This window comes from Cydia splendana, chromosome 26 (genome assembly GCF_910591565.1).
Source record: "Cydia splendana chromosome 26, ilCydSple1.2, whole genome shotgun sequence".
Lineage (NCBI taxonomy): Eukaryota > Metazoa > Arthropoda > Insecta > Lepidoptera > Tortricidae > Cydia > Cydia splendana.
Genome location: NC_085985.1, coordinates 7,748,311 through 7,773,564, shown reverse-complemented (window position 1 = coordinate 7,773,564; position 25,254 = coordinate 7,748,311). Strand labels below are relative to the sequence as shown.

Sequence of the window (25,254 nt, the reverse complement as noted above, 5' to 3'; positions counted from 1 at the left end):
GAATGCGTTCAAAATATTTCATTTAAATGTGCCATTCATTATCCAACATGTTTATCGCCAAAGAGAGTTAGTTATAGACGGACAAACAAATTTGTCAGTAGAAAAAGGCGCGAAATTCAAATTTACTATGGGACGATAACTCTTCGCGCCTACGCTCTTTTCTACCGACGGAATTGGCTTGACAGAGTATACAGTTCTTTATCACCAAAATAAATTTGATATAGTACTGGCCAAAAACATTTTAGCTCAAATTTCTAGAACTAAAAGAAAACTTCAGAGTAAAATAAATGACAAATCAAAAAAATGTAGAACAAATTAGTTGTGTGATTTTTAATAAAATAATAAATTTAATATCTCCTAAATATCAGTGCATCAAACCACGCCAATATTACACAGATTTCGTTAAATTAATATGGTTTCGAGAATCCTTCGTGAACGTATCTGCAGTCTTGGCAAGCTCCGCAGGCGTAAGTATCAATTTAATGATTTACCAAGGTACCTACTTACCTACCTGATTAGCGTCGTAGACTTCGATCCTTTTTCATTTCCATTAAAATTTGAGCTATTGGGTTGAGAAAAGGGGTCGGATTATTTGGAGCTTGTACTTTTGCATGTACGCATGCATCCTGTAAGTATCATTCGTTTTGGAAAGACAGCGGAATAGTGATAGTAAATTGTTAACCAAGGGATGAAAAGCACCCATTTGTGTCGAGGTAGTATGGCGCTCGAACGCTAATAGGTAATTCGCAACTCTTAATTTATCGCCATTCGTTGCGAGTTGTATACTTTCCGCACTTGTATCGTACAATATGTTACACAACGAAGGCCGCAAAAATATCTGACACGATCTTATTTGTAGAGCTTTAACAACGTGTCACATATTTTTGCGGCCTTCGAAGAGTAACATATTATTGCAGGTGACTGTACCTATAAATAACTATTATAAGATCCGAAGTAGGTACCTAAAGCTGTAAGTAGCTACGCATAAAACACTTGATAGCTGCTAGATAGACACAATTCTTGAATACAGGGTAGCTACGCATAAATCACTTGCTAGCTGCTAGATAGACACAATTCTTGAATACAGGGTAGCTACGCATAAATCACTTGCTAGCTGCTAGATAGACACAATTCTTGAATACAGGGTAGCTACGCATAAAACACTTGCTAGCTGCTAGATAGACACAATTCTTGAATACAGGGTAGCTACGCATAAAACACTTGCTAGCTGCTAGATAGACACAATTCTTGAATACAGGGTAGCTACGCATAAAACACTTGCTAGCTGCTAGATAGACACAATTCTTGAATACAGGGTAGCTACGCATAAAACACTTGCTAGCTGCTAGATAGACACAATTCTTGAATACAGGGTGTCCCTAGCCAGTGGACAAAGCCAAAATGTACATATGCATTTGGGTATTTAGAACCAGTATACAAAGTACCATACTGGTACCATAACAATCGGTGTAGCGGTTACGAAGAAATTAACAAATTAAGATTTTTTTACTTTGGAGCAACCTGTATGTGTTATTAGCTCCTGAGGTAATAGTAATATGTATAAGTATGAAACCTTCTTCGACCGTTTTGATTATCTTTCCGTACTCAAAGGGTAAAAACGGGACCCTATTACTAAGACTCCGTCCGTCCGTCCGTCCGTGCGTCCGTCCGTCCGTCCGTCTGTCACCAGGCTGTATCTCATGAACCGTGATAGCTAGGCAGTTGAAATTTTCACAGATGATGTATTTCTGTTGCCGCTATAACAACAAATACTAAAAAAACCGGGCAAGTGCGAGTCGGACTCGCGCACGAAGGGTTCCGTACCATAATGCAAAAAAAAAACGAAAAAAAAAGCAAAAAAAAAAACGGTCACCCATCCAAGTACTGACCACGCCCGACGTTGCTTAACTTTGGTCAAAAATCACGTTTGTTGTATGGGAGCCCCATTTAAATCTTTATTTTATTCTGTTTTTAGTATTTGTTGTTATAGCGGCAACAGAAATACATCATCTGTGAAAATTTCAACTGTCTAGCTATCACGGTTCGTGAGATACAGCCTGGTGACAGACGGACGGACGGACGGACGGACGGACGGACGGACGGACGGACAGCGAAGTCTTAGTAATAGGGTCCCGTTTTACCTTTTGGGTACGGAACCCTAAAAAGTACGGAACCCTCGGTGGCCGAGTCCGACTCGCCCTTGTTCGGTTTTTTATTTATGACATTAATAAGATTCTGAGTTTTGACAAATGTCATCATTGCCGCACATTTTCAAACAAATTGTCAAAAGCACTGCCAATGATTAATACAGTATGTTTCTTTTTGTTGTCGATTATTGGAAATAACTTTTGTTTGATATTTAATTTTTTATCTTTTGTTCTAATGAAAAAAATATTACCGTTAGAGCATTTCTGAGAAGTAACCCTACGTGGGATTTCAGGGTTTGTCCAAGGCTAAGGTCACCCTGTATATCCCGCAGTTTTTAGGGTTCCGTACCCAAAGGGTAAAACGGGACCCTATTACTAAGACTCCGCTGTCCGTCCGTCCGTCCGTCCGTCTGTCACCAGGCTGTATCTCATGAACCGTGATAGCTAGGCAGTTGAAATTTTCACAGATGATGTATGTCTACTGCCGCTATAACAACAAATACTAAAAAGTACGGAACCCTCGGTGGGCGAGTCCGACTCGCACTTTTCCGGTTTTTTTACTATTCCTATTTGAACGTTCGTTTTTTGAAGTGAAAACTTCTTTAGCGGCGCTGAGCACTTTTTGAGTTGGGGAAAAAAATGATAAACTCGATTCAGCGTAACGCGTAACGTAACGCTGACGTCATGTGTCACGGACAATGTTATTCACCAAAGAACTTTAGTCATAACATAACGTATCATAATCAGGTCAATTATTTAAAACTCGACTTTTATATTAAGCAATAAAGCTCAATGTTCTAATCTTGTACGGGCTGAATTACGAGGATCTCACAGTTACATTCTAACTTTATATCACTCAAATATAATTCAATAAAGCTACATCTTGATGAAATCGCTAATAAAAGTGAACTCTAATAAGTAGTACTAGTGAATAAAACTCAAAATAGGATGACCAAATATATTTAGATGCGAGGTCTGCAAGGTAACTTATCAATTTCTATTCGAGTTTTAAACAATTAACGCTAGGTACAAATTTGAATTTCGAATTTTAAACAAGATCACTGACCAGCAATTTCGGAACTAAAGTTTTTCACTAGAAAGGAGGATGGGTCAATTATACATAGTGCTGCAGACATTTTGGACTAGTCATTGAGTTTTCACTTCTGTCGGCACTCCCGGAGTGCACCCGTTGTTTTTTTTAGGGTTCCGTACATCAAAAGGAATAAGTTTTTGGCAAAAATTTCATTTTTGGTACAAGCTTTTATCGCTGACTGTACTTTTCTCACGACAGACAACTAATACTCATCGAGACAATTCTAAAACCCCTAACACAATTAGGTTGCGTTGTTTCATCACAGAGTTGCTATGGCCACCTGTCTCCATCATCAGATCAGTTCGACAGTACCATATTATTGTATTGTCATCAGTTTTACCGATTTGTCTGACAAACGAAATAAGTTCCAATGGAAAGTACTTATAGAACTTGTACAACATAAATCAACTAGGTTGCCTATCTTTTTCCGGTGACTATTTTGTGGTTGCCATGTTTAAACAGGTGCGTATTTATCGATAATTGCACTCATCTGTCTGACGCTTGAATTATACATCAAAATGTTGGTAATTTTATTGCGAATACAGTAGCATAGGGTTGCCTGCGAAAATCCAGTCACAAATAAGGGTTGCCAGGCTTTTAAGTAAAATAAGAAGGGAAGACTTTTACCGATAACTCATAAACCTATCAAGTTTGTTTTTTATTTATTTGAATGAGTTTTTTAAGCACTATTTTTATGATTTTTTTCATATTTTTTGGATCAATGGTTCAAAAGTTAGAAGGAATACCCGTATTTTGTTCTTTCTAAATTATTATTTCCAAAACGGTTAACTTTATCAAAAAAATTGTTTGCAGACCCCTATTTATTTTTAAAGACCTATCCAACGACACTCCACACTGTAGGGTTAAAAGGGTAAAAAAAAATCACGTACATTTTGATTATTTCAAAGCGATTATTTCCGAAAACATTCACTTAATCAAAAAATGTTATTCTAAGACCCCTATTTATTTTAAAAGACCTATCTAACGATATCCCACATCGTAGGGTTGAAGTGAAAAAAAAAAAACTCACATACATTTTGTTTCGTAACAAGCGATTTTTTTCGAAAATGTTCACTTTATCAAAAAATGTTTCTTGAACACTCTTATTCATTTTAAAAGACCTATCCAACGACATCCCACACCTTAGGGTTGAAACGAAAAAAAAAAAACGCCACACATTTAGTTTCTTTCGAAGCGTTTAATTCCGAAACTTTTCACTTTATCAAAAAATGTTCATAAAAAAACCCCCATTTATTTTCAAAGACCTATCCAACGACACCCCACATTATAGGGTTGAAACGATGTAAAAATATTCACACACGTTTTGTGTCTCTTAAAGCTATTATTTCCAAAAATATTCACTTTATCAAAAAATGTTAGGTAGTAGTTAGATAGGTATTTTAAAATAAATAGGGGTCTTAGAAAAACATTTTTTGATTAAGTGAAAGTTTTCGGAAATAATCGCTTTGAAAGAATCAAAATGTACGTGATTTTTTTTTTACCCTTTTAACCCTACAGTGTGGAGTGTCGTTGGATAGGTCTTTAAAAATAAATAGGGGTCTGCAAACAATATTTTTTGATAAAGTTAACCGTTTTGGAAATAATCATTTAGAAAGAACAAAATACGGGTATTCCTTCTAACTTTTGAACCATTGATCCAAAAAATATGAAAAAAATCATAAAAATAGTGCTTAAAAAACTCATTCAAACAAAATTAAAACAAACTTGATAGGTTAAGCAGTTTATGAGTTATCGGTAAAAGTCTTCCCTTCTTATTTTACTTAAAAGCCTGGCAACCCTTATTTGTGACCGGATTTTCGCAGGCAACCCTATGCTACTGTATTCGCAATAAAATTAGTAAAATTACCAACATTTTGATGTATAATTCAAGCGTCAGACAGACGAGTGCAATTATCGATAAAAACGCACCTGTTTAAACATGGCAACCACATAATAGTGACCGGAAAAAGATAGGCAACCTAGTTGATTTATGTTGTACAAGTTTTATACTTTCCATTGGAACTTATTTCGTTTGTCAGACACATAGAGTTATATATTTGACAGAGGGAAAGTCACTTAAGACAAACTGTGACACTGCAATGGCGGACGGTTTAAAAGAGTGCGTGTAGACGAGTGATACCATGTAACACAAATTCTCCCCTAATGGTGAAACAATTATTTTCAATATTGTCCTTGTTTTCAAATATTAAAGTAGGACAGTTTTACGTTAGACAATAAAAAAGTGTGTATCTAACTGATTTTATAGGTCTTGAAAATGCGCATTACTTGCAATTTACTTTGTGCAAATATTATTTTCAATACCTAATGATATTTAACTTGTAAACGGGCCCACTGATTAACAGTCCACCGGACGGTATCGGCCTGTCAGTTAGAACAAAATTTTGACAGTTCCGAACAACTGACAGGCCGATACCGTCCGGTGGACTGTTAATCAGTGGGCCCCTTAACACATCTGGTTTTAAACAAAAAATAAATATAAGGTAAATGTACTAGTGCTCGACATGTTAATGCCCAATAGATGACACCTTGCTGTCACCTCTATTGATAATGGTTTAAGTTTCAAGATGACATGTACTGGACTGGGACCGCGTCGAGCACCATGAGTATGTTTGCCTTACATAACAAATAAACGTTAACTATCAAACATTATTCATGTAAACGTCTTTAATCTCCTTATTATCGCGAAATTACCATACCGACATAGTTTGAAATGCAAAATCAATAATTAAGCTATTTACCTACCTAAATATCCTAAATTATCTCTTATATACATAATGATTTAATAAGAAGGGCATCAATTACCCTACTTTCGGGAAATTACCCTATTCAACTTACTGGTCACACTCCTGTTTCGCATTTATAAACAATGAAATATGGAGATTTTATGTACTATACCGTGATAATTGATAAAATTAGATATGAAAAGTTATTCCGTCACTTTTTTTCTTTCGATCGGTACAATTCTTGCAGGATTTAACTACGCATGCCGCGATATTTTACATTTTTCTTGGACAAATTTACTTCACTGACGTTTCGATCCGTCTGACGGCAAATTGGTGGATGAGGGCATTGAGATAACTGTCAATGTGTGTGTGTCACGCGTAAATACTAGGAAATTGGTGGATGATGGAATCACAGTTTTTGTCTTAGCAAAACTACGTCCGTAGTATTCTAGGTCCATGGTCAGACACGTCGGTGAAATTTGAAGAAAAAATTTTTTTTTCAAAAATTTATTAAAAATAGCCTTGACCGGATTTCTTTAGGCAACCCTATTTTTTTATGTTCAGGAACATATTTTCTTTCATATTTTCATAGTTTTATCCGTCAGACAGATTGGTGAAGGGCCGATGTATGGGGGATCTCCTACTATTGGAAGATGATTAAATTACAGTCGACTCTCGTTAATTCGAAACTCAAGGGACTTTTAAAATATTACCAATTATCGAGAGTTTGAAATATCATAGTTCGAAATTTTTGAGAGAAAAAATATGAAAGTTCGAATTATTGAGTAATAATCAATTATGATTTATTAACTGCTAATTTTATAACAATATCCAAAGGTTAGAGGTACATATTTACATGCACATACATAATGTAAATTAATTATTAGTCTTCGGGAAGAAGTCTATACTATTAGTTTGCTTCAAACAGCTTCAAAGCACATTGCTGAGACTGATCTATAACTTTTTTTTATCTGAAATACCTAGTGCCGGAAATGATTTTACAATAACAAATGCTCGTGCAACGATGAACTTGAACTTGTCTCAAAATGTTACACTTACCTCTGCAATCTGATAACTTTGAATTGTCGAGTGTTTGACGCCTATGAGTTTGAATTAACGCGTCGTTTTGTTACGTAGCGATGATTTTTTTGTTCGAATTACCAAGTGCTTAAAAATGTATTGAATTATTTCGAAATATAAAGAAATTTTCTAGGGAACTCGTGATAACTTCGAATTATAGAGAGGTTCGAATTATCGCAGGTTTGAATTAACGAGAGTCGACTGTAGTTACCTTAGATTCCATTACATAGTTAGTTACATACAGGTCGAGAGTTCCTACGGCCACCTCGTGTCTCCATCATCAGATCAGTTCGACAGTACCATATTATTGTATTGTCATCAGAACTACATACAGCTGCCAATTTTCATGACGCTACGATCCTTGGAAGATGGTTAAATTAGTTACCTTAGATTCCATTACATAGTTAGTTAATAATTGGATTTGTTACATAGTTAGTTAATAGTTAGTTAATAATAATCCATAATTGGATTTGTTAGATGTATTTTCCGATATTTTTTTTTTCTTGTATAATAAATTCCGATCGTCTTTTTTCCCTGTATAAAAATTTCCGCACGCCTTTTTTCCCTATAGATATATTTCCTGGTATATTTTTTTTCTTGTATATATAAATCTGAACGCCTTCTTTCCGTATAGACATATTTTCCGATAGATTTATTTTCTTATACACAAATATCTGAACGCCTTCTTTCCCTGTATTTTTGTTGTTTAACGAAAAATTTCATGGTCATTCATTTTACTAGGGGCAAAACTTCTTATTTGCTTGGACCCTGTTTGCAATCTTGTGTGGAATATTTTGTGTATCATGGTTAGTTATCTTTAAAGGAATTTTACCAATCAGTAATCAAATCAAACGAGTGAAACGTTGTACTTAGTTAGGCACTTGACAGAAGTACGCCTATTAATCCTCTATACAGTTTATACGTGTAGATACGAACTTTTTCGATAAAACACGATGGAAAGTAATTATGCACTACATCTGTATCAACTTTTATGTTGTAGTGTAAGTAGGTAGTAACGTAAACGGGCAAAATTGCGAACATGCGAATACATATTATATAATTTTCTATCAAGAATCATATCTATTTTAAAATTTCTGATCAGGAAAAAAGACAGCCGGGAATTTGTCCCCTAGTAAAATTAAGGACTATAAAATATTGCATTATGTTATTGCAAACAGGGTCCAAGCAAATAAGAAGTTTTGCCCCTAGTAAAATGAATGACCATGAAATTTTTCGTTAAACAACAAAAATACAGGGAAAGAAGGCGTTCAGATATTTGTGTATAAGAAAATAAATCTATCGGAAAATATGTCTATACGGAAAGAAGGCGTTCAGATTTATATATACAAGAAAAAAAAATACCAGGAAATATATCTATAGGGAAAAAAGGCGTGCGGAAATTTTTATACAGGGAAAAAAGACGATCGGAATTTATTATACAAGAAAAAAAAAATATCGGAAAATACATCTAACAAATCCATAATTGGTCGACCTAATAAAAGCTTGTTAAAAAACGGAACCCTTATAGGATCACTCATGCGTCTGTCTGTCCGTCTGTCACAGCCTGTTTTCTCCAAAAGTACTGGACCAATTAAGTTGAAATTTGGTACACATATGTAAATTCGTGACCCAAAGACGGACATATATCCTACGTAAACAAATGATTTTTAAACATGGAGGCCACTTTTGGGGGGTAAATGAGAAAAAGAAAGTTTTGTTAAACTATATCGTGTTACATATCAAATGAAAGAACTCATTTTGAGAATCTCAAAGTTATTTTTGTTGCAATTTTAAAATGAATAGTTAGTATCGTCTAGGGTCGTCCCATTCGTTTTATGTCAAGTTCTTAAATTAGTCCCATTCTGCTTTCGTCACCCATTCTACATTCGTCACGTTCATCGGTGGTCTTTTTCATATTTGGTTATATTTGGTTGTTTGGCTTTTTCTTATTTCGGCTTATTCCGGTATTCGTCATCATCTTCTTTGGGCATGTTCGATGTTAGTCAATTTCTTTTTTTAGTCTCATTCGTTATTCGTCCTATCGTCTTTGGACTTATTCTAATTTCGTATTTTTCTTATTTAGGCTCTTTTGAAATTTGGACACATTCTCTATTTTTCCCGTTAAATATTCGTCCCGTTCGATATTCGTCCTATTCGATATTCGTCCCATTCACTATTTGTCTCGTTTTTTGTTTTGATTCCATAAACAATAATCCTTATACTTAAATATTAATTAAATGTATCCTAAACAATACACATGTAGGGGAGATTACTCCAAAACGGGGACACGGGGCTTACTCCGTCGTGCCGTGCCTGGTCTTAAACCAGGGCACAGTAGTATGGCTACTTAGATAGTTTCAGACTGATTAAAGCTTTGGTAACTGCTGTCAACCTTCTTCAGGGCGACTTCTATGACACTCACGGGAGGGAAGGGATGATGAAATTGTTAACCACACTGGGAAAAAGACAATCAACAAATATGGCCAAAGATGACAAAGACTACCAGCGAAAGTGACGAATGAAGAATATGACAGAATACAGAATAAGACAAATTAAGAACTTGTCAATAACCGAATGGGACCAACAACGAACGTGTCGATGAAAAAATGACGAATAATGAATGAGACTGAAAACGAGATAGACTAACATCGAACATGCCCAAACAAGATAATGACGAATACCGGAATGGGTCGGAATAAGAAAAAGGCAAACAACAAATATGACCAAAGATGATAAAGCCCACCGACGAACGTGACGAATGTAGAATGGGTGACGAAAGCAGAATTGGACTAATTTAAGAACTTGGCAAAAACGAATGGGACGACCCTAGACGATACCGAATAGTTTAGAAGTTATTTAAGAAAATAGCCAAAATGTGACCATTCCCCGCCTTTATCTCCGAAACTATTGTCTAAAATTAAAAAAAAATATACAAAATAGTTCTTTACCTATAGATGACAGGTAAACCTATTAGAAGTATGCAGTCAAGCGTGAGTCGGACTAATTACTTAGTTTTTGATCCGACCCCTACGGGTTTTTTAAAGGCAATTCACTCGCGTTTCACTTTTTAGTTAGGAAAGCATACTACTCGATCGGAGAATATTTGTCTGATACAGAATATTAATTATATAGGTATATGGAGGAATGTAAATTACTAAATTATATTTTATTTTTATAGATTAAGTTTGTAAATATGCATGCACCATCTGAAAAATATTTGTATGCCTAATGGCTAAACATAGTGATACTCTTTTTAAGTGTACAATTATATCTGTAAAACCTATGTTTACAAATAAATATATGATTTATGATGATTTATGATTCATATATAAAAAATCCATTGTTAAAAATTAGGTAATGTACGGAACCTTTGGAACGCGAGTCCAACTCCCACTTGGCCGGTTTTTTATAGTGTAGCCTATGTCTGTATTCTTTCTATCGCTTTATTAAGATCAGTCAAACATATATGTAATATTTGTATATGCGTGCGTGCAAAAAATCGTTTGCTTTATTCTCTTTCGTAGCATTATTCATCCTTATAAATAGGTAAAATTAACTTAATTTGGTACTCATTTTCAAAAAGAACCATGTCCATATTTGACTGAATATTGCGAAAAATATCCATGTGTAACTTTCTGATCTTGCCACTCAAAATTATGCCCAAGCACACGAAAAATTTATAAATAGCAAATTTAGGTGAACTTTTTTGTTTTTAACATGGCTATTTTTCGCTATTTTCAGTGATATACAGTTTTGTGAGGAACACAAGTACTAACCAGCCACCAGATGGAGTAAATGTGTGCAAGAAGTACCAAAGAACAATTGACTGTACGCTTGGCTCTCACCACTACGAGGACCCCAAAAAATTAAGACCCACAGTATACATTGCGCACACCACAGTATATAGTGAGAAAAATAATGAAACGTTACTCGAAAGTTTACAAACAAAAGTTGCATTGCAGCAAAAAATTAGACAACAATTAACTGCTGATGAAACGCAAAAAAATGAGACATCCGCCGATAATGAGGTCAAAGCGGAAACAGACAAGAAGGGAGACCATTTTGCAAAAGATAAATCGCCGCTAACTGACAATGTTTGGCAATTTGCAACTATGCATGATAGTGATGTAAATAAAGATGACAAACTACTTCAGAAACCCGAACCTATTCGTGAGAATGACGAGAAAAGAGTTGTTGTTGATCCACCTAATTCACTTCCCAATACCCGCTACCGATACGAGATGGAATCCGAAGGAGAGGCTTTTGACGAACTGGCAATAAAATATTTGACAGTGGAAAGAGATGAAATTGACAAACGGCTCTTACATGATATGAAGCGTCTAGGACTACCCATTGACACAAGCGACGCTACGAGTCCCTCTATCAACATCAACGTTTCTTGTGAAAAGGAAGATGTTCATGAAGTGGTTGTGCCGAAGCTAGAAGAGTCTCAACAGAAAGAGACGAATGTTAACAATCCACAGTACTACGACAAAATAAGCTGGTGCAGTCTTTATTTTAAAGATTTTTTGCCGGAAAATCCTAGCTCAGGGGAAGGTATCACTGGAAACCACGACATTTTTGGGCCCAATGCGTACCATTACGATATGCTACCATTACATGGTTTCGATTTCGATTCGTTCGATAAAAGTAGCGAAAATAATAAGCCCATTGAGAAATTAGGATTTGTAGAAGACGATTATATGTTACAGTGCCAGGATTATAACCAACTAGACTTGAGAGTCAGTGATAATAAAGATAAGATTGATTCCCTCATTGAGTGTATAAAGGTTGATGGAATTCAGCCAGGTCACTTTGTCCATCAAGGAAATTTGATTAACGAGGTTGCTTCTGCTTCGAACGCGATTGAAGCACTGAACCAATGTGATTTTAATACATCCTTCCAAGATTGTGATACTATAAGTAAACCAGTAGCTGAAATTGAAATTTTTCACACCTTATATCAGGACCAGGACGCTACGAAATTTGATTATACTTTTCCGCGTGATTACACAAATGTTGATTTCTTATTGAGTAATGAACATAAAACTCCTGAAGTCCAAACGGTGAAAGAACCACCACAGGATTATTTTATTACAGGAATTATACAAGTTGAAGACCAAATCATGCCGAAAACAGAATTGAAGGAGGAGAAAGAAGATAAATTAAAGCCATTGTCTCACCTGAATCTGGCAAAGCCAAAGGTTGCGGAGCAGCAGATAGATGCAGAAGAGCAAAAAGCAACGATTGACAAACAATCTGCTACAATTGTAGACATAAATCCTGAACCGCATCCCAAGACTGAAGAAGTTGACCTAAGGAAACTGACAAAAATTATAAATGACAAAATTATGGAACAGGTTGGTGCATATACTACTCCATCGGAAAATATAGCACGGCCCCATGAAAGACTTGATAGACTTGTACAAATAAATCCTCAAACACTCCCAAATCACGAAATAAAACCTTTGTCTCACGTGAATTTATTGGAACCAAAGTTTGGAATTGTACAAACAAATCCTGAATTGAACCCTACAAATGTAGCTGCACTAAGGAACTTTACAAAAATTATAAATGTCAAAACTATGGAACAGGTTGGCGCATATACTGCATCGGAAAACACAACACAACCCCATAAAACATTTGATAGACTTGTACAAATGAATCCGCCGTCATCTCCAAGTAACGAGGTCACAAACATAATACATGCCAAGGTACTAGAACAAGTCACAGCAGGACCACCTGAATTGAAACTGACAACAAATTCGATTAAAGGTATCGATTCAATTATTCAAATGCAACCTCAAGCAGTATTTGAATTTGAAATCAAACCGCAAAAAGTGGCACACAATGAGCCTTTGCTGGAAACAAAAGTAATGAGTGACAATGCTACTAGCCAAAAAACTCCAAAGTTCGAAATAGCTCACATTACTTCAAAAACCACAGAGGAGCAAAATACTGAAACTCCAAAGTTCGAAATAGCTCAGATAACTTCAAAAACCACAGAGGAGCAAAATACTGAACAGCTAAACACAAATACAGCTGTAATAGCGGAAGAAACAAAACACCCGTCTCGAGAAACAGGAACTATAGCACAAAGTTGCGTGCATACGGCATCTAGCGATGTTGATAATGCTGCAAATCAGCTCAGTCTAGACTTGAATCTATCACTTTCGGAACTCCTAAAGCGGGTACGGGCGCGTAATCGTTTACAATATCTCAACGAAATAAAAGCCCAAGTCGATAATATCGCAATATTGAATTCTGAGAAAAGGTGTCCCCCAAGCGATAGACCGCAATGTCCACCTCCACCTGAATGCACTAAGCCTTGCCCGCCGCCACCGAAACCCAAATGCCCACCGGAGCCACCTAAATGTCCACCTGAGCCACCTAAGTGTCCACCTGAGCCACCTAAGTGTCCACCTGAGCCACCTAAGTGTCCAGAGCCGCCAAAATGTCCGCCTCCTAAAGTTCCTCCTAAATGTCCACCCGATCCACCTGAATGTCCCCAGGAACCACCCAAATGCCCATGTCCTTGTCCACCACCACCGAAATGTCCTCCTGCGCAGCCTAAATGCCCATGCCAAGCCACTAATGTTGATGATCCTGTAACCATACATCCATACCTAATTCTTTTGGACACTGGCACTGGCTTTGATGGCTTGGATTTGAGAAATGTAATCGAATCAATAAAAAGAGGCTTTCTAGAATCTATAAATATACCCTTCCGTGTCATAAAAGATCGCCAGTTTGAAATTACGTCGTTAAAACTAAATAGAATAAAGGATTTCGAGCCGTGGACGCCGGTTCCATCGTGGCCCTTCCCCGTGCAAGACAAGAAGAGGAAGCTGCAGTGTCCGTACCACGGCTGCCCGTTTCCCAAGCCGGGCCCAGTTCGACCAAACTGCCCTGAGCTACCTTGCGCTGGTTTCCCTAAGCGCCTGACTTTTTCGGAAACTGATATTCACTACCTATATACACTACTAGACTAAAAAAATACATATGAAATACTAAACAACATCAACATAGACTAAAAAAATACATATAAAATACTAAATTTGATGTTGTGTAATTAGCAGGTAATACATTTTTACTAACTGGTACTTGGCAGATTATTATTTATTATATAAAAATCAGAACAAAATCATTTAAGTTACCATTATTGTTTCCAACCTCATACCGATTTTTAAGCTTTCAATCCGTCTACAATAAAAGCAAAATAATGAACAAAATATTGCATGATGATTGACAATTGACATAATCTAGATTTTTTTTGAATCCTGAATTAGGATGCATGTTAATACGACTAAAATACGTATGTCAAAGAGAATGGAGCGTATAGAGGCGGATTGTCAAAGTAAATTATACTGTATGCTTAAAGGTCCCAGTACACAATGGGCCATCGCCGGCCACTCCAAGGGACGCAGCCATGCGGTAGAATGAGATAGCATTATCACTTGCTCCCTCTAACGCATAAATGCGTCCCTTGGAGTGGCCGGTGATGGCCCATCATTGTGTACTGGGGCCTTTAAATATTATTTGCGTTATTTGACACATTATGACTGAAGCCTCCTCCACACTCGTGCGCGAACGCGAGTGTGGAGTCCTGAGGGGCTACCGCGAAAACCGAAATTCGCAAATTGCGGGGATCTTACTCTTTTACTCCAATGAAGGCGTAATTAGAGTGACAGAGAAAAATGCCCGCAATTGACGATTTTCGGTATTGGCGGTAGCCCTACTGAACGCAGACCTGCGAAATCGACTCCACACTCGCGTTCGCGGCTTCGCCCGCGATTCACGCGCATAGTCTGGAGGGGGCTTGACGTATATAGAGATGTAACTAACCCAAATCGATTGTCACAGCAAGCGATTACGATTGGATGGCACGTAGACTGAAGTATCGAATTGTGACGTATAATTAATTTTTATTTGAGATTTAAATAAAGCTAGAATTATATGGTTTTCCCGCAAGGTAAATGCATTTAATACACCGACCGAGTAGGTTGCACCCATCGTCAAAATCTAAACTAACTGGGGATCTATTTTAAAGTTTATTTATGTTATTTCTGTGTCAAAATTGTTGTCTGTTAGGTGACGATAAATATATCCATATTTACAGATAAGATAATTATCCACCTTTTCCTTATTTTTATTAAAAGAAAAATGAAAAATTCATATCGATTTACTTAGACGACTACCGATTCATAACGGTGGTGTCCGGCCAACCCTAAATTTAAAAAAAAGACGTAGAACGTAAACGTTCGGAGTGCAATTGTTTTCCTTTGTGATTTCGATGTGCAAGACATTTTACGTTGTATTGCTGTTGTGAGTGACAGATGTCAAATAACGCAAATAACGATGCACACAGTATATGTAGCCACTAAATTTACTGCCATCTTTCGACAGAAGATTAAAACTGTTAGAACGCCATTTGACTTTGATCCTTATTCTTTCACTGATACGTGTAGATATTTAACAAGTTAACACATAATATCAGTGAAAGAATAAATCAAGGTCAAATGGCGTTCTAACAGTTTTCTCTGATCTTCTGTCGAATGATGGCAGTAAATGTATAGCTGGTTTGTTAGGTAGTGCACGACACCTTGCATTTTGTGACTATGCACTGAAACTTGGCACAGTTGATTCTTAGCTAGTCTTAAGCAGATACAGACCGGGAGCCGTCGTGAGCCACCTCTCATTTAGTGGGGGGGAGGGGGGAAGTTCGACGCTGCGGCGCTTCACTTGGAGCAACATTTCTCTAAAACGTGTCTAAAACACTATACCTATTAGGGCATGTAATATATCATTTTCGGATAAATTAAGGATGAGGAATCTATTTTTAGAACAAAAACAATACACTTTCTAACAAAAAAAAGAATAAAGTAGAATGACTAAAAAACGTATTTATGTTTTTATTATAATTATGTACCATTTTTTTAAGTGTAGCAGGAATCTGAAAACAAAAAATATCTTAGTCGTAAAGCTACACGGTAACTATCATCTTCTAAACGATGTGTGATTTAATCACACGTGCTGCTCCGTACGCCCGATGCAGGTCTGGAAGCTCTTAGTCCGATTTGCAAGTATTAATCGGAACACCTACCCTACTAGGTTAGCCAGAAGAGCTATGACCAACACTTCGTAACTTAAGCGCACCTAGATGATGATGAAAAGAAGTGTCAAAGTATCCATCACTCATCAAATTAATTATCTTTTTTATATTCAAAAAGCTAGGGATGCTACTCTCATGATCCCATTCCCCTGATAATCTATACAGAATTCCTAGTTCTCTAGATGTATAAACGAAGCACCGAGTTTATTCACTAACTATTATGTTTAATCGAGGCCGAAATTGAGTAATCACTCAATTTATCCTTTGTACTGCTCTTGCCTGACAAAGGTTCCCTAAAGCAAACCGATCTTCAATCCCAGAATAGTCTGCATTCCTAAATCCAGATTGATAATTAAGAGTTTTATGTTGTAAATACCTGATTTTATTACTCAGTACCTCCGCACCGGCCTTTTATATCTTTTACTATGGCGACATAACGGCGACATAACGGCGACATATTGGCGACATTAGCTAGAAAGACTTAATGGCGTGTTGGTGACAGACAGACAGACGGACAGACGGACAGCGGAGTCTTAGTAATAGGGTCCCGTTTTTACCCTTTGGGCACAGAACCCTAATAATGGACGGGAATTTGGCACCCGAGCACAGAACAAATAATAGTAGGCTACCGTACAGAAAGGACACTTCCTACAAAACCGAAGTTTGACAGCGGTTCATAGATGGCACTATACCTTTCGGCTATTTAGTTTAGGGTTGTCAAAATTCAAGTGATTATCTTTAACTGTGGTCGTGCACGCAAAAGCACGTCAAGTGGTGCCAACCCATAATTGCTCGGAGCAATGCTGAGCCGAACGGGGCTATAACCGCGAAAATCGAAGTACGCAAATTGCGGGCATTTTTCTCTGTCAGTCTAATTACGCCTTCATTGGAGTAAAGGAGAAAGATCCCCGCAATTTGCGAATTTCGGTTTTCGCGGTAGCCCCTCGGAGCCGAGTTTATCCGAAAGGAGGAGTGTCTCCCCACTGAGCCGAGTTATCCTTTCTCCTTTTACAGTGCACGATGAGATGGTGTCGCGGGATTTCTGCAAGACCGAATGGACGAAACCTAAACACGTCAACAGGCCATACATCGAGCACCGCAGCGATTTGCCGTTAGTCGTCCAAAACACCCTGGGACATAAATCAGGTAGGTACTTATTAAACAGGTTATGGACATTATGGTCGGATCCCTTTGTTTGACATACCGTAAACTCGGGTTACTTTGACCCAATGGAGGGTAACTTTAACCAGGGCCGTCTTAAACTATGCTGGGGCCCTGGGGCACATTAGAATTTGGTGCCCCTTTGGAAAGTAAAGAAAGCGAATTAAACTACTTCATTTTTCCACTATGATCCTCTATCTATTTACTATGGGTAATCAAATATACTGCTACTGTCTGTCCTTCGGGGCCCCCTGACGATGGGGCCCCGTGTGCCCTTATGGTAAAGACGGTACTGACTTTGACCCACATGAAACCCTCATTTTGTAAGGTCTAATAAAAACATAAAAACGTCAAAGGTTAGCTTAAACCAACCTCATGGCATATTTCCATAATTATAGTGCAATAATATAACCTGGACCGAGTAAATCTCAATGGCTAAAGTTACCCTCCAGGGCTAAAGTAATTTTCGTAAGGTTAGAATAGAATAGAATAGAAGATACTTTATTCAAAAACGCTTAATTTAAACTTACTAATAACATTGACATAGATTGGTTATAAAGCGTTTCTGAAATGGTCTCCACTCAGCATAATGTCAAGGAACTTTTGAGGTCCCCGACGCTAGTCTTCCGTGGAGACCCTTTCGAGAGAGCGCAACTATGAGTTATACAAATAAATATTAATACTACAGATATACAAATTAAATATAATTTTAGTTAAATTATTAAAACTATTGATCCAAAATAAAACTGTAAAAACTATTGACCCGTACAGTAACAGTCATACTTGTAGGTAGGTTCTCCTATAGATAGGTTAGGTTTGTTTTATGGCAATCCTGAAAAGCTACTAGTTTCTGAGAAAAACCAAATTATCACTTTAACGGAACAATAATGACTTAAAACTTTATGGGAAACAATAGAGACCCACATTATGGTGTTTAGCAATAAACCAAAGAGACAAAAGAGTCGGGCTAATGCTTTAAAGATGATGGTCTTCTTTGTCGTTTAAGATCGTTTTTTTTTTAATTTTTTGCCATTTTGTGTTAGTCAGGATCGCGAGCCCTTTTCATCCTTATAGGAGAAAAAAAGGTGTCCTTAAATTTCCATATATTTTTCACACTTTCCTTTTTGTTACCGCTATACAAAGTGTATGAGGAAATGGTAACACAATAGGGAAAAAACTCTGGGACATTTTTTTTATCCCATTAGGATCGAAAGAGCTCGTGATTCTGAGTAGAAATAACGCAAAAGTGGCAAAAAAGGTCACAATATATAAAAAACCGGACAAGTGCGAGTCGGACTCGCCGACCGAGGGTTCCGTACTTTTTAGTATTTGTTGTTATAGCGGCAACAGAAATACATCATCTGTGAAAATTTCAACTGCCTAGCTATCACGATTCATGAGATACAGCCTGGTGACAGACGGACGGACGGACGGACGGGCAGCGGAGTCTTAGTAATAGGGTCCCGTTTTTACCCTTTGGGTGCGGAACCCTAAGAGCGGTTTCGCACTACGTCCGATCCGAACCCGTGAAAATATGGTCCGTAGTAGCCGTAGAACTATTTCTATGGTAAGTTACGCACTAGATCCGATCTCCGTCATCCGATTTCTTTCCGTCATTCAACGTGTGCGGTGCGTAACTTACCATAGAAATCGTTCTACGTCTACTACGGACCATATTTTCACTGGTTCGGATCGGATTCGGATCGGACGTAGTGCGAAACCGCTCTAAAAATGGCAAAAAATAAAAGAATCGCTCGTAACCTCGTGACTGAGGGACGTGACGACTGTGTACACTTCACCAGTGCCAAGCCGCTCTTTCTTGGGTCCGGTGTATGCTAGCATTGCTAGCCCGTAATGTTTCTTTTGTCTCTGTCGTTATTCTGTCCGGCCAACGCGTAGCCTTACGTCCTTGCCTACGCTTCCTTGCCATCCGGCTAATAATCATGAGCTATTCCAGATTACCAGATGTCCGAAGAAACGAAGATTGCTTGGAAACACACTCCAGGGTCTTCAGATTATGACACAGGTAACTAATTTGGTACCTATCGGTTTAAAGCCGACCACTGACTAACAGTCCGCCGGACGATATCGGCCTGTCAGTTAAGGGGCCCACTGATTAACAGTCCGCCGGACGGTATCGGCCTGTCAGTTGTTCGGAACTGTCTAAATTTTGTTCTAACGGACAGGCCGATACCGTCCGGCGGACTGTTAATCAGTGGGCCCCTTTAGAACAAAAATTTGACAGTTCCGAACAACTGTCCGGCCGATATCGTCCGGCGGACTGTTAGTCAGTGGTCGGTTTTACGCGAGGTTCGTGTTGGGGGAAACTGCAAGCGATGATGCGCTCGACGTGGTGAAAACCTGAACTTAACGCGGGCCAAATCAACGACGATGACTAAATTGTAATGTTGGTATTAAGTAGTTATTAACAATATTAACGGTTTTCCAGGCATACCTACTACGATTTATCGACCACATACGCGCCACTAGAATTTCAACTTTAGCATTCCGATTTAAGATTCAAATTAGATTGCACTTTCGGGAAACTTGAGTTGTCTTCAAAGCAAAATGAATCATCAAAGCTGGATTAATTGGGATATATTTGGATTTTTCGGGAAAACCTTGTAGATTGGTGCGGCCCGGCCTGGAAAAGGGTTAAAATATTGCGCGGATCCAGCGCCATCAATATTTATTTGACAGTTGATAGGTACCTAAAAAAAAAAAAATTTGGGCCTGCAAATGTCCATATTTTTCCATGCTGTGCATTTGTAACAGCTGCTCTATTTAGGGTTGCCAGATGGTCAGGATTTGGCGGGATTCTCCCGATTTTTAGGATGAGTTCCCGATTCCCGACAAATTGAACATTGTCCCGAAAAACACCTTATAAAACAATAATTTCAAGTTCCGAACTGTCGTCGAGCGAGCGAGCGACTCTAGATCCCAAAGAATTCATACTATTTTTATATAATAACGTCTATGGGCAGACCAGCTGACGCCAATAATGTAAAATATCGTTGTTTTTAATACATTACTTTAATTTGAATGTTCTTTTTCCCGACTGAAGTCCCAAAATCCCGAAAAATTTATATTTTTTCCCGATAATAGCGCCTTTCCATTCCGGGAGTTGGCAGTCAACGTGAAAAAATGTTCAAACGCTGGAAAGTGTAGGGGTCAAAATGTCCATACGGAACCGGCTGTCTACGTAACTAGACGGAGCCCCGCTTCGCGGGGCTCCTATTTCTGGGCAGTTTGCCCTTCGGGCATCTGAAGCTACCTAACGAACCTAACCTACCTACTTTTTGCCACATAGACAGCCGGTTCCGTATGGACATTTTGACCCCTGCACTTTCCAGCGTTTGAACATTTTTTCACGTTGACTGCCCACTCCCGGAACGCGCCTTTCGATCTGGCAACCCTAGCTCTATTACTTATATTGTAACTCATTTTCTTGCAACTACTTTTAAACTGATGATGGCAGTTTTTTACAATCCCTAATTGGCTTGAAAATTAAAAATTAATTAGAACCGTAAACGATTTTTTTTCGCAATCGCTATATTTGCAACTGTACCTATACATGTCATGACCTTTTTTTGCTATTTTAGTTGGGAACGGCGAGTTGTGGAAAGCCTGGTTTGCCATAGAATATGAACTGTTGAATGCTTTCGCGAAAAACTTGAACTTCTATACAACAACGCCTTGCTTGTGTAACCATAACAAAAATGACGGCACAACAACCGATAAAAATATAGAGAACAAATATCAAGTTTCGAATGATGAAAGCACAAATATACGACACGTAGATGCGATACTACGGACATATTCTGAATTGCTAGCAACGTTTACTTCACCGACGGTCGAGGAATCTTGCTTTGTCAATATGGAAGAAACAAGACCGGAAGAAAAATTAGTATCCGCTACGCTAAATGCAACAACAAAGAATTTAGAAGAAGAAAAGCTTGCACAGAAATTAGAAACCATTGAAGAAGTACCGCTAGTGGAGGCTGTACCCGATATCATTAAACCGCCACAAACCTCAGGACCGGCTGTAATGAACATTTCTAGTTCCTATTGTGAAGAATCTGCCAAGCATTTAGACTCTCAGGTTGGAGATGACCCTAAGAGCGAACCTTTAATGCATTGCCAAGAGGAACGTCAAGCGACTCCAAACCTCATTAAGAAATATTTCGAAAGAGAAGACTGCAAAAAGCCTAACTGGAATGATCTAATTTCGCTAAACGCCGTGCCAGATGTCATCAACGACGACGAGGATCTGTCTCTTATGGAATTAATGAAACGCGTACGTGAGAGAAATCGGTTGCTCCGCTGTCGCGATATAGAACATCAACTGAATACCTCCACAATGGATCATCCCAGGACCAGTTTCCCTCAGCATCAAAACCCTCCATCGCCACCTGGGTGGGCCTGGCCGATGCCCCAGAATAATCCACCCATGCCCGGGCATCACACTCCAATGTACCCTCATGTTGCGAACCCGCAGCCTCGCAAGGCAGAGCCCCTAACCCCTGACAACCGTCCAGGCGGTCCAGGCTTTAACAGAGCGACTGAAGTGAGTCCTTTGAACCTGGCCCTATATCTTGGTCCTTTGGTTACTGCTTTGAGAAACGCCATCATCTTATTTCCTACCCTGACAGCGAGTCTCATCCCTAATAATTTAGCGCCCGTTAACAAAGAACAGGGAATTGATAACGTTTGCGTGCTACTTTCTAGCCATGAGAAAGAATCGGAAAAGGATTAGCTAAACTCAAGCACATGATTAGACAATAATAAATTATTGTGCAAATAATTTATTCAATAAAAAATTGTAATTTAAAACTGTTGGCTAGAAGCAGATGTATTTACTTTGACGATGATCTACCTACATTGTCGAAGTCGATGCATTTGTTTCATCTTTTCACTGACACTAATTTCGTTTCGTATCAAGATCAAGAAAAGGTGAATCTTAACCTTTTGGACGCCAATGCCCGATATATCCGCACCGCAGGTTCAACGCCAAAGACTGATTAATCGGTCACAGACCACAGAGCAACATAGACCTACATGCATATGCATAAAGTTCAAGTTCAATTTTGACACTTCGGTGACGTGGCGTCCGCGTGACAGCTTTTGTGTTAAGGCGGCGTCGAAAAGGTTAAGGGGCTACCCGAGGTTTTCATCGATTTTTGACAAGTTTTTAATCGTATATCTTATACTTCTACTTTTGCCCAACAGATAGAATTACAAGGCAAACGGCTTTTATCTCCTTTTTGTCTACCGGATTTTGAAAGAAATGAATACTTTTTTTATGATTTTTTTAAACATTGTCTAAAAAAACACTTTCGTATCTCGATTGCTGTGAAAGATCTAACATAGGTAAAGTCGCACCAAACAAAGTCTGCAGCGGATTTGATAGCCCACGCAGTGTGTTATGTATACGTCATAATTTCATAGAAGTTTGACGTTTAAAATGACACTTGCACTGCGTGGGCTATCAAAATCGCTGCAGACGTTTTACGGTCTGACTATATACGAAATCTACATATTTGGGTTCGTCTTTGACGTCTCTAAAAATTTGTCAGGGTATGATAATACTATTAGGTACTTATTCTGTGGTCTAGGGTTTTAATTTTAAACTTTAGGTGCTGTGTTAGGGTTAGGGCGTGTATAGTTAGAAGCTTGACTCTACATGAGACTTTTAGACAGTGTAAGCCATATATGTTCTCATCTTGGCAACATTTTACCTGAAAATATTTTTATGACATGTCATAGATAATGACATGTCGGACGCTTCGGCCCGGGCACGGTCCGGTCTAGGTCTAGCGTGAGTCATCCTTTAGGCTACATGTTTTTTCAAAATGTCGTTTTAACCTTTTCGACGCCGTGTCAAACACAAAAGCTGTCACGCGGACGCCACGTCACCGAAGTGTCAAAACTGAAATTGAACTTTACGCATATGCACGTAGCTCTATGTTGATCTGTGGTCTGTGACCGATTAATCAGTCTTTGGCGTGGAACCTGCGGTGCGTATATATCGGTCATTGGCGTCCAAAAGGTTAAAATGAGAGCGTAACCACAGAATAAATAATAGTGCTACCGCACAGAAAGGAAACTTCCCACAAAACCGAAGTTTGACAGCGGTTCAGGGTCGAATCATGCTGTCCTGTCATGCTCTACTAAAAGTGTCTATACTTAAAGTGTCATTCTATGGAACTTGTTAACTACTTACAAGGAAAGGCTCCGATGACTCCGATCTGATTTATTTTGATATATGTTATAGAGTAGTATAAAATAGAGTCTGGCTACTGAAATATTACACAAATGTTTGGCGGGAAATTCAAAAAATCTTGGGCTGGTCACACTTTGTGTAGAAGGAATTATAGTTTTGAAACTAGAAAATATTTTTGATTTTCTGTGCACACGTAGGGTACCTAAGGATATAAGTTAAATATACGTTGACGTGCACTCAAAGCAGCTCACATAATTTCTACCACTATGTAAAGTACAGTCAACCATGAGTCAACGATAAACACATATGTTAACACTTTCTCACCATATACCATTGTAACAAGGCGAAAAATGAAATGTAGTTTAAATAAGACCTAGCTCGATAATACCGTAATATTAATCCATCACCAAAAAAATACATAAGTACTATGCCAAATATGCTAAATGCTAAGTATCAAAATATTTATAGAGCACCAACCTCCTAATTTGTTTACATTTGTTTAGGAGTTGTAAACATTGCAGTTTTTCGTTATACACCGCTACATGTCGACTTCGCACATTGTCGTAATTATTTAAGAGTTTAAATAATAGTTTGCGAACCTCACTCAGTATAGACATTATTAATATTATTTGAAATAAACCCCTTATAAACCGCAAACAATTTGAATGAATGACATAAATTGACAACGGACTTTTAGCTTTTTTTTTAAATCATAGACAATTAGTGATACAATAACGAAATATCTGTCAACAATTTTTGGCTAGCCAGACTCTAACAGACACGTATTTTTTTTTAGCTGCCCATACTCAACCTACTGGGAGAAATTGGCCTCCAAAGTACTGAAAAGTGACAACACGCTCTAACTTCTGTAGAGAGTTTTGTTCAAGCAAATTGCTAGTTAATTACTGGTTTGAATATATGTTGGAGAACATGAAAAAATAATGGACGCGTGTTTTGCTATTTCGGCTCACATTCATATTTTACAAAAAAAGCACACTTCAAAGTTTCATTCTTGTCTTTTTCACGCGCTTCACTCTAGTACCGTGTGTTCACGTCGCTCGCCCGGCGTCGCCAACACGTTGCCGCGCGCCTGCAGCTCCGCGTTCACCACGATACCGCGTGCCTAAAGCCTCCTCCACACTCGTGCGCGAAACGCGAGTGTGGAGTCCTGAACGCAGACCTGCGAAATCGACTCCACACTCGCGTTCGCGGCTTCGCCCGCGATTCACGCGCATAGTCTGGAGGGGGCTTAACAGAGTAGGTACCTTCAAATATTTCAAATGTACACTTTTAGGATCTTCATGTTTTAAAATAGGCTAGAACTTAATGTCCAAACCGGTTAACAACCGTGACAACATTCTTCATTACCGGGAAGTTTTTAGTTTTCATGATAAATAAAAACGAATAAAATAACCACCGTGAAGTTCGAGTGAAAGGATGAGAAGTATGAAACTTTGAAGTGTGTTTTTTTTGTAAAATATAACTTTGAGCCAAAATAGCAAAATAAGTGTCCATTAGTTTTTCATGTTCTCCAACATAGGTATATTCAAACCAGTAATTAACTAGCAATTTTCTTGAATAAAACTCTCTAAAGAAGTTAGAGCGTTTTGTCACTTTTCAGTACTTTGGAGGCCAATTTCTCCCAGTAGGGTCAGTAGGTATAGGCAGCTAAAAAAAATACGTGTCCGTTATTT

The 25,254-nt window shown here is 38.2% G+C and overlaps 1 protein-coding gene across 1 annotated transcript; it reads left to right on the top strand.

Moving 5' to 3' along the window:
* Positions 1–274: 274 nt before the first annotated feature.
* LOC134803313 (uncharacterized) lies at positions 275–22,170 on the top strand. Its single transcript, XM_063776095.1, has 4 exons — positions 275–467; positions 17,191–17,322; positions 19,295–19,363; positions 20,940–22,170. Exons 1-4 carry the CDS (start codon positions 413–415, stop codon positions 22,091–22,093), a joined length of 1,410 nt encoding a protein of 469 aa, XP_063632165.1. The 5' UTR covers positions 275–412; the 3' UTR covers positions 22,094–22,170.
* The last annotated feature ends 3,084 nt before the right edge of the window (positions 22,171–25,254 follow it).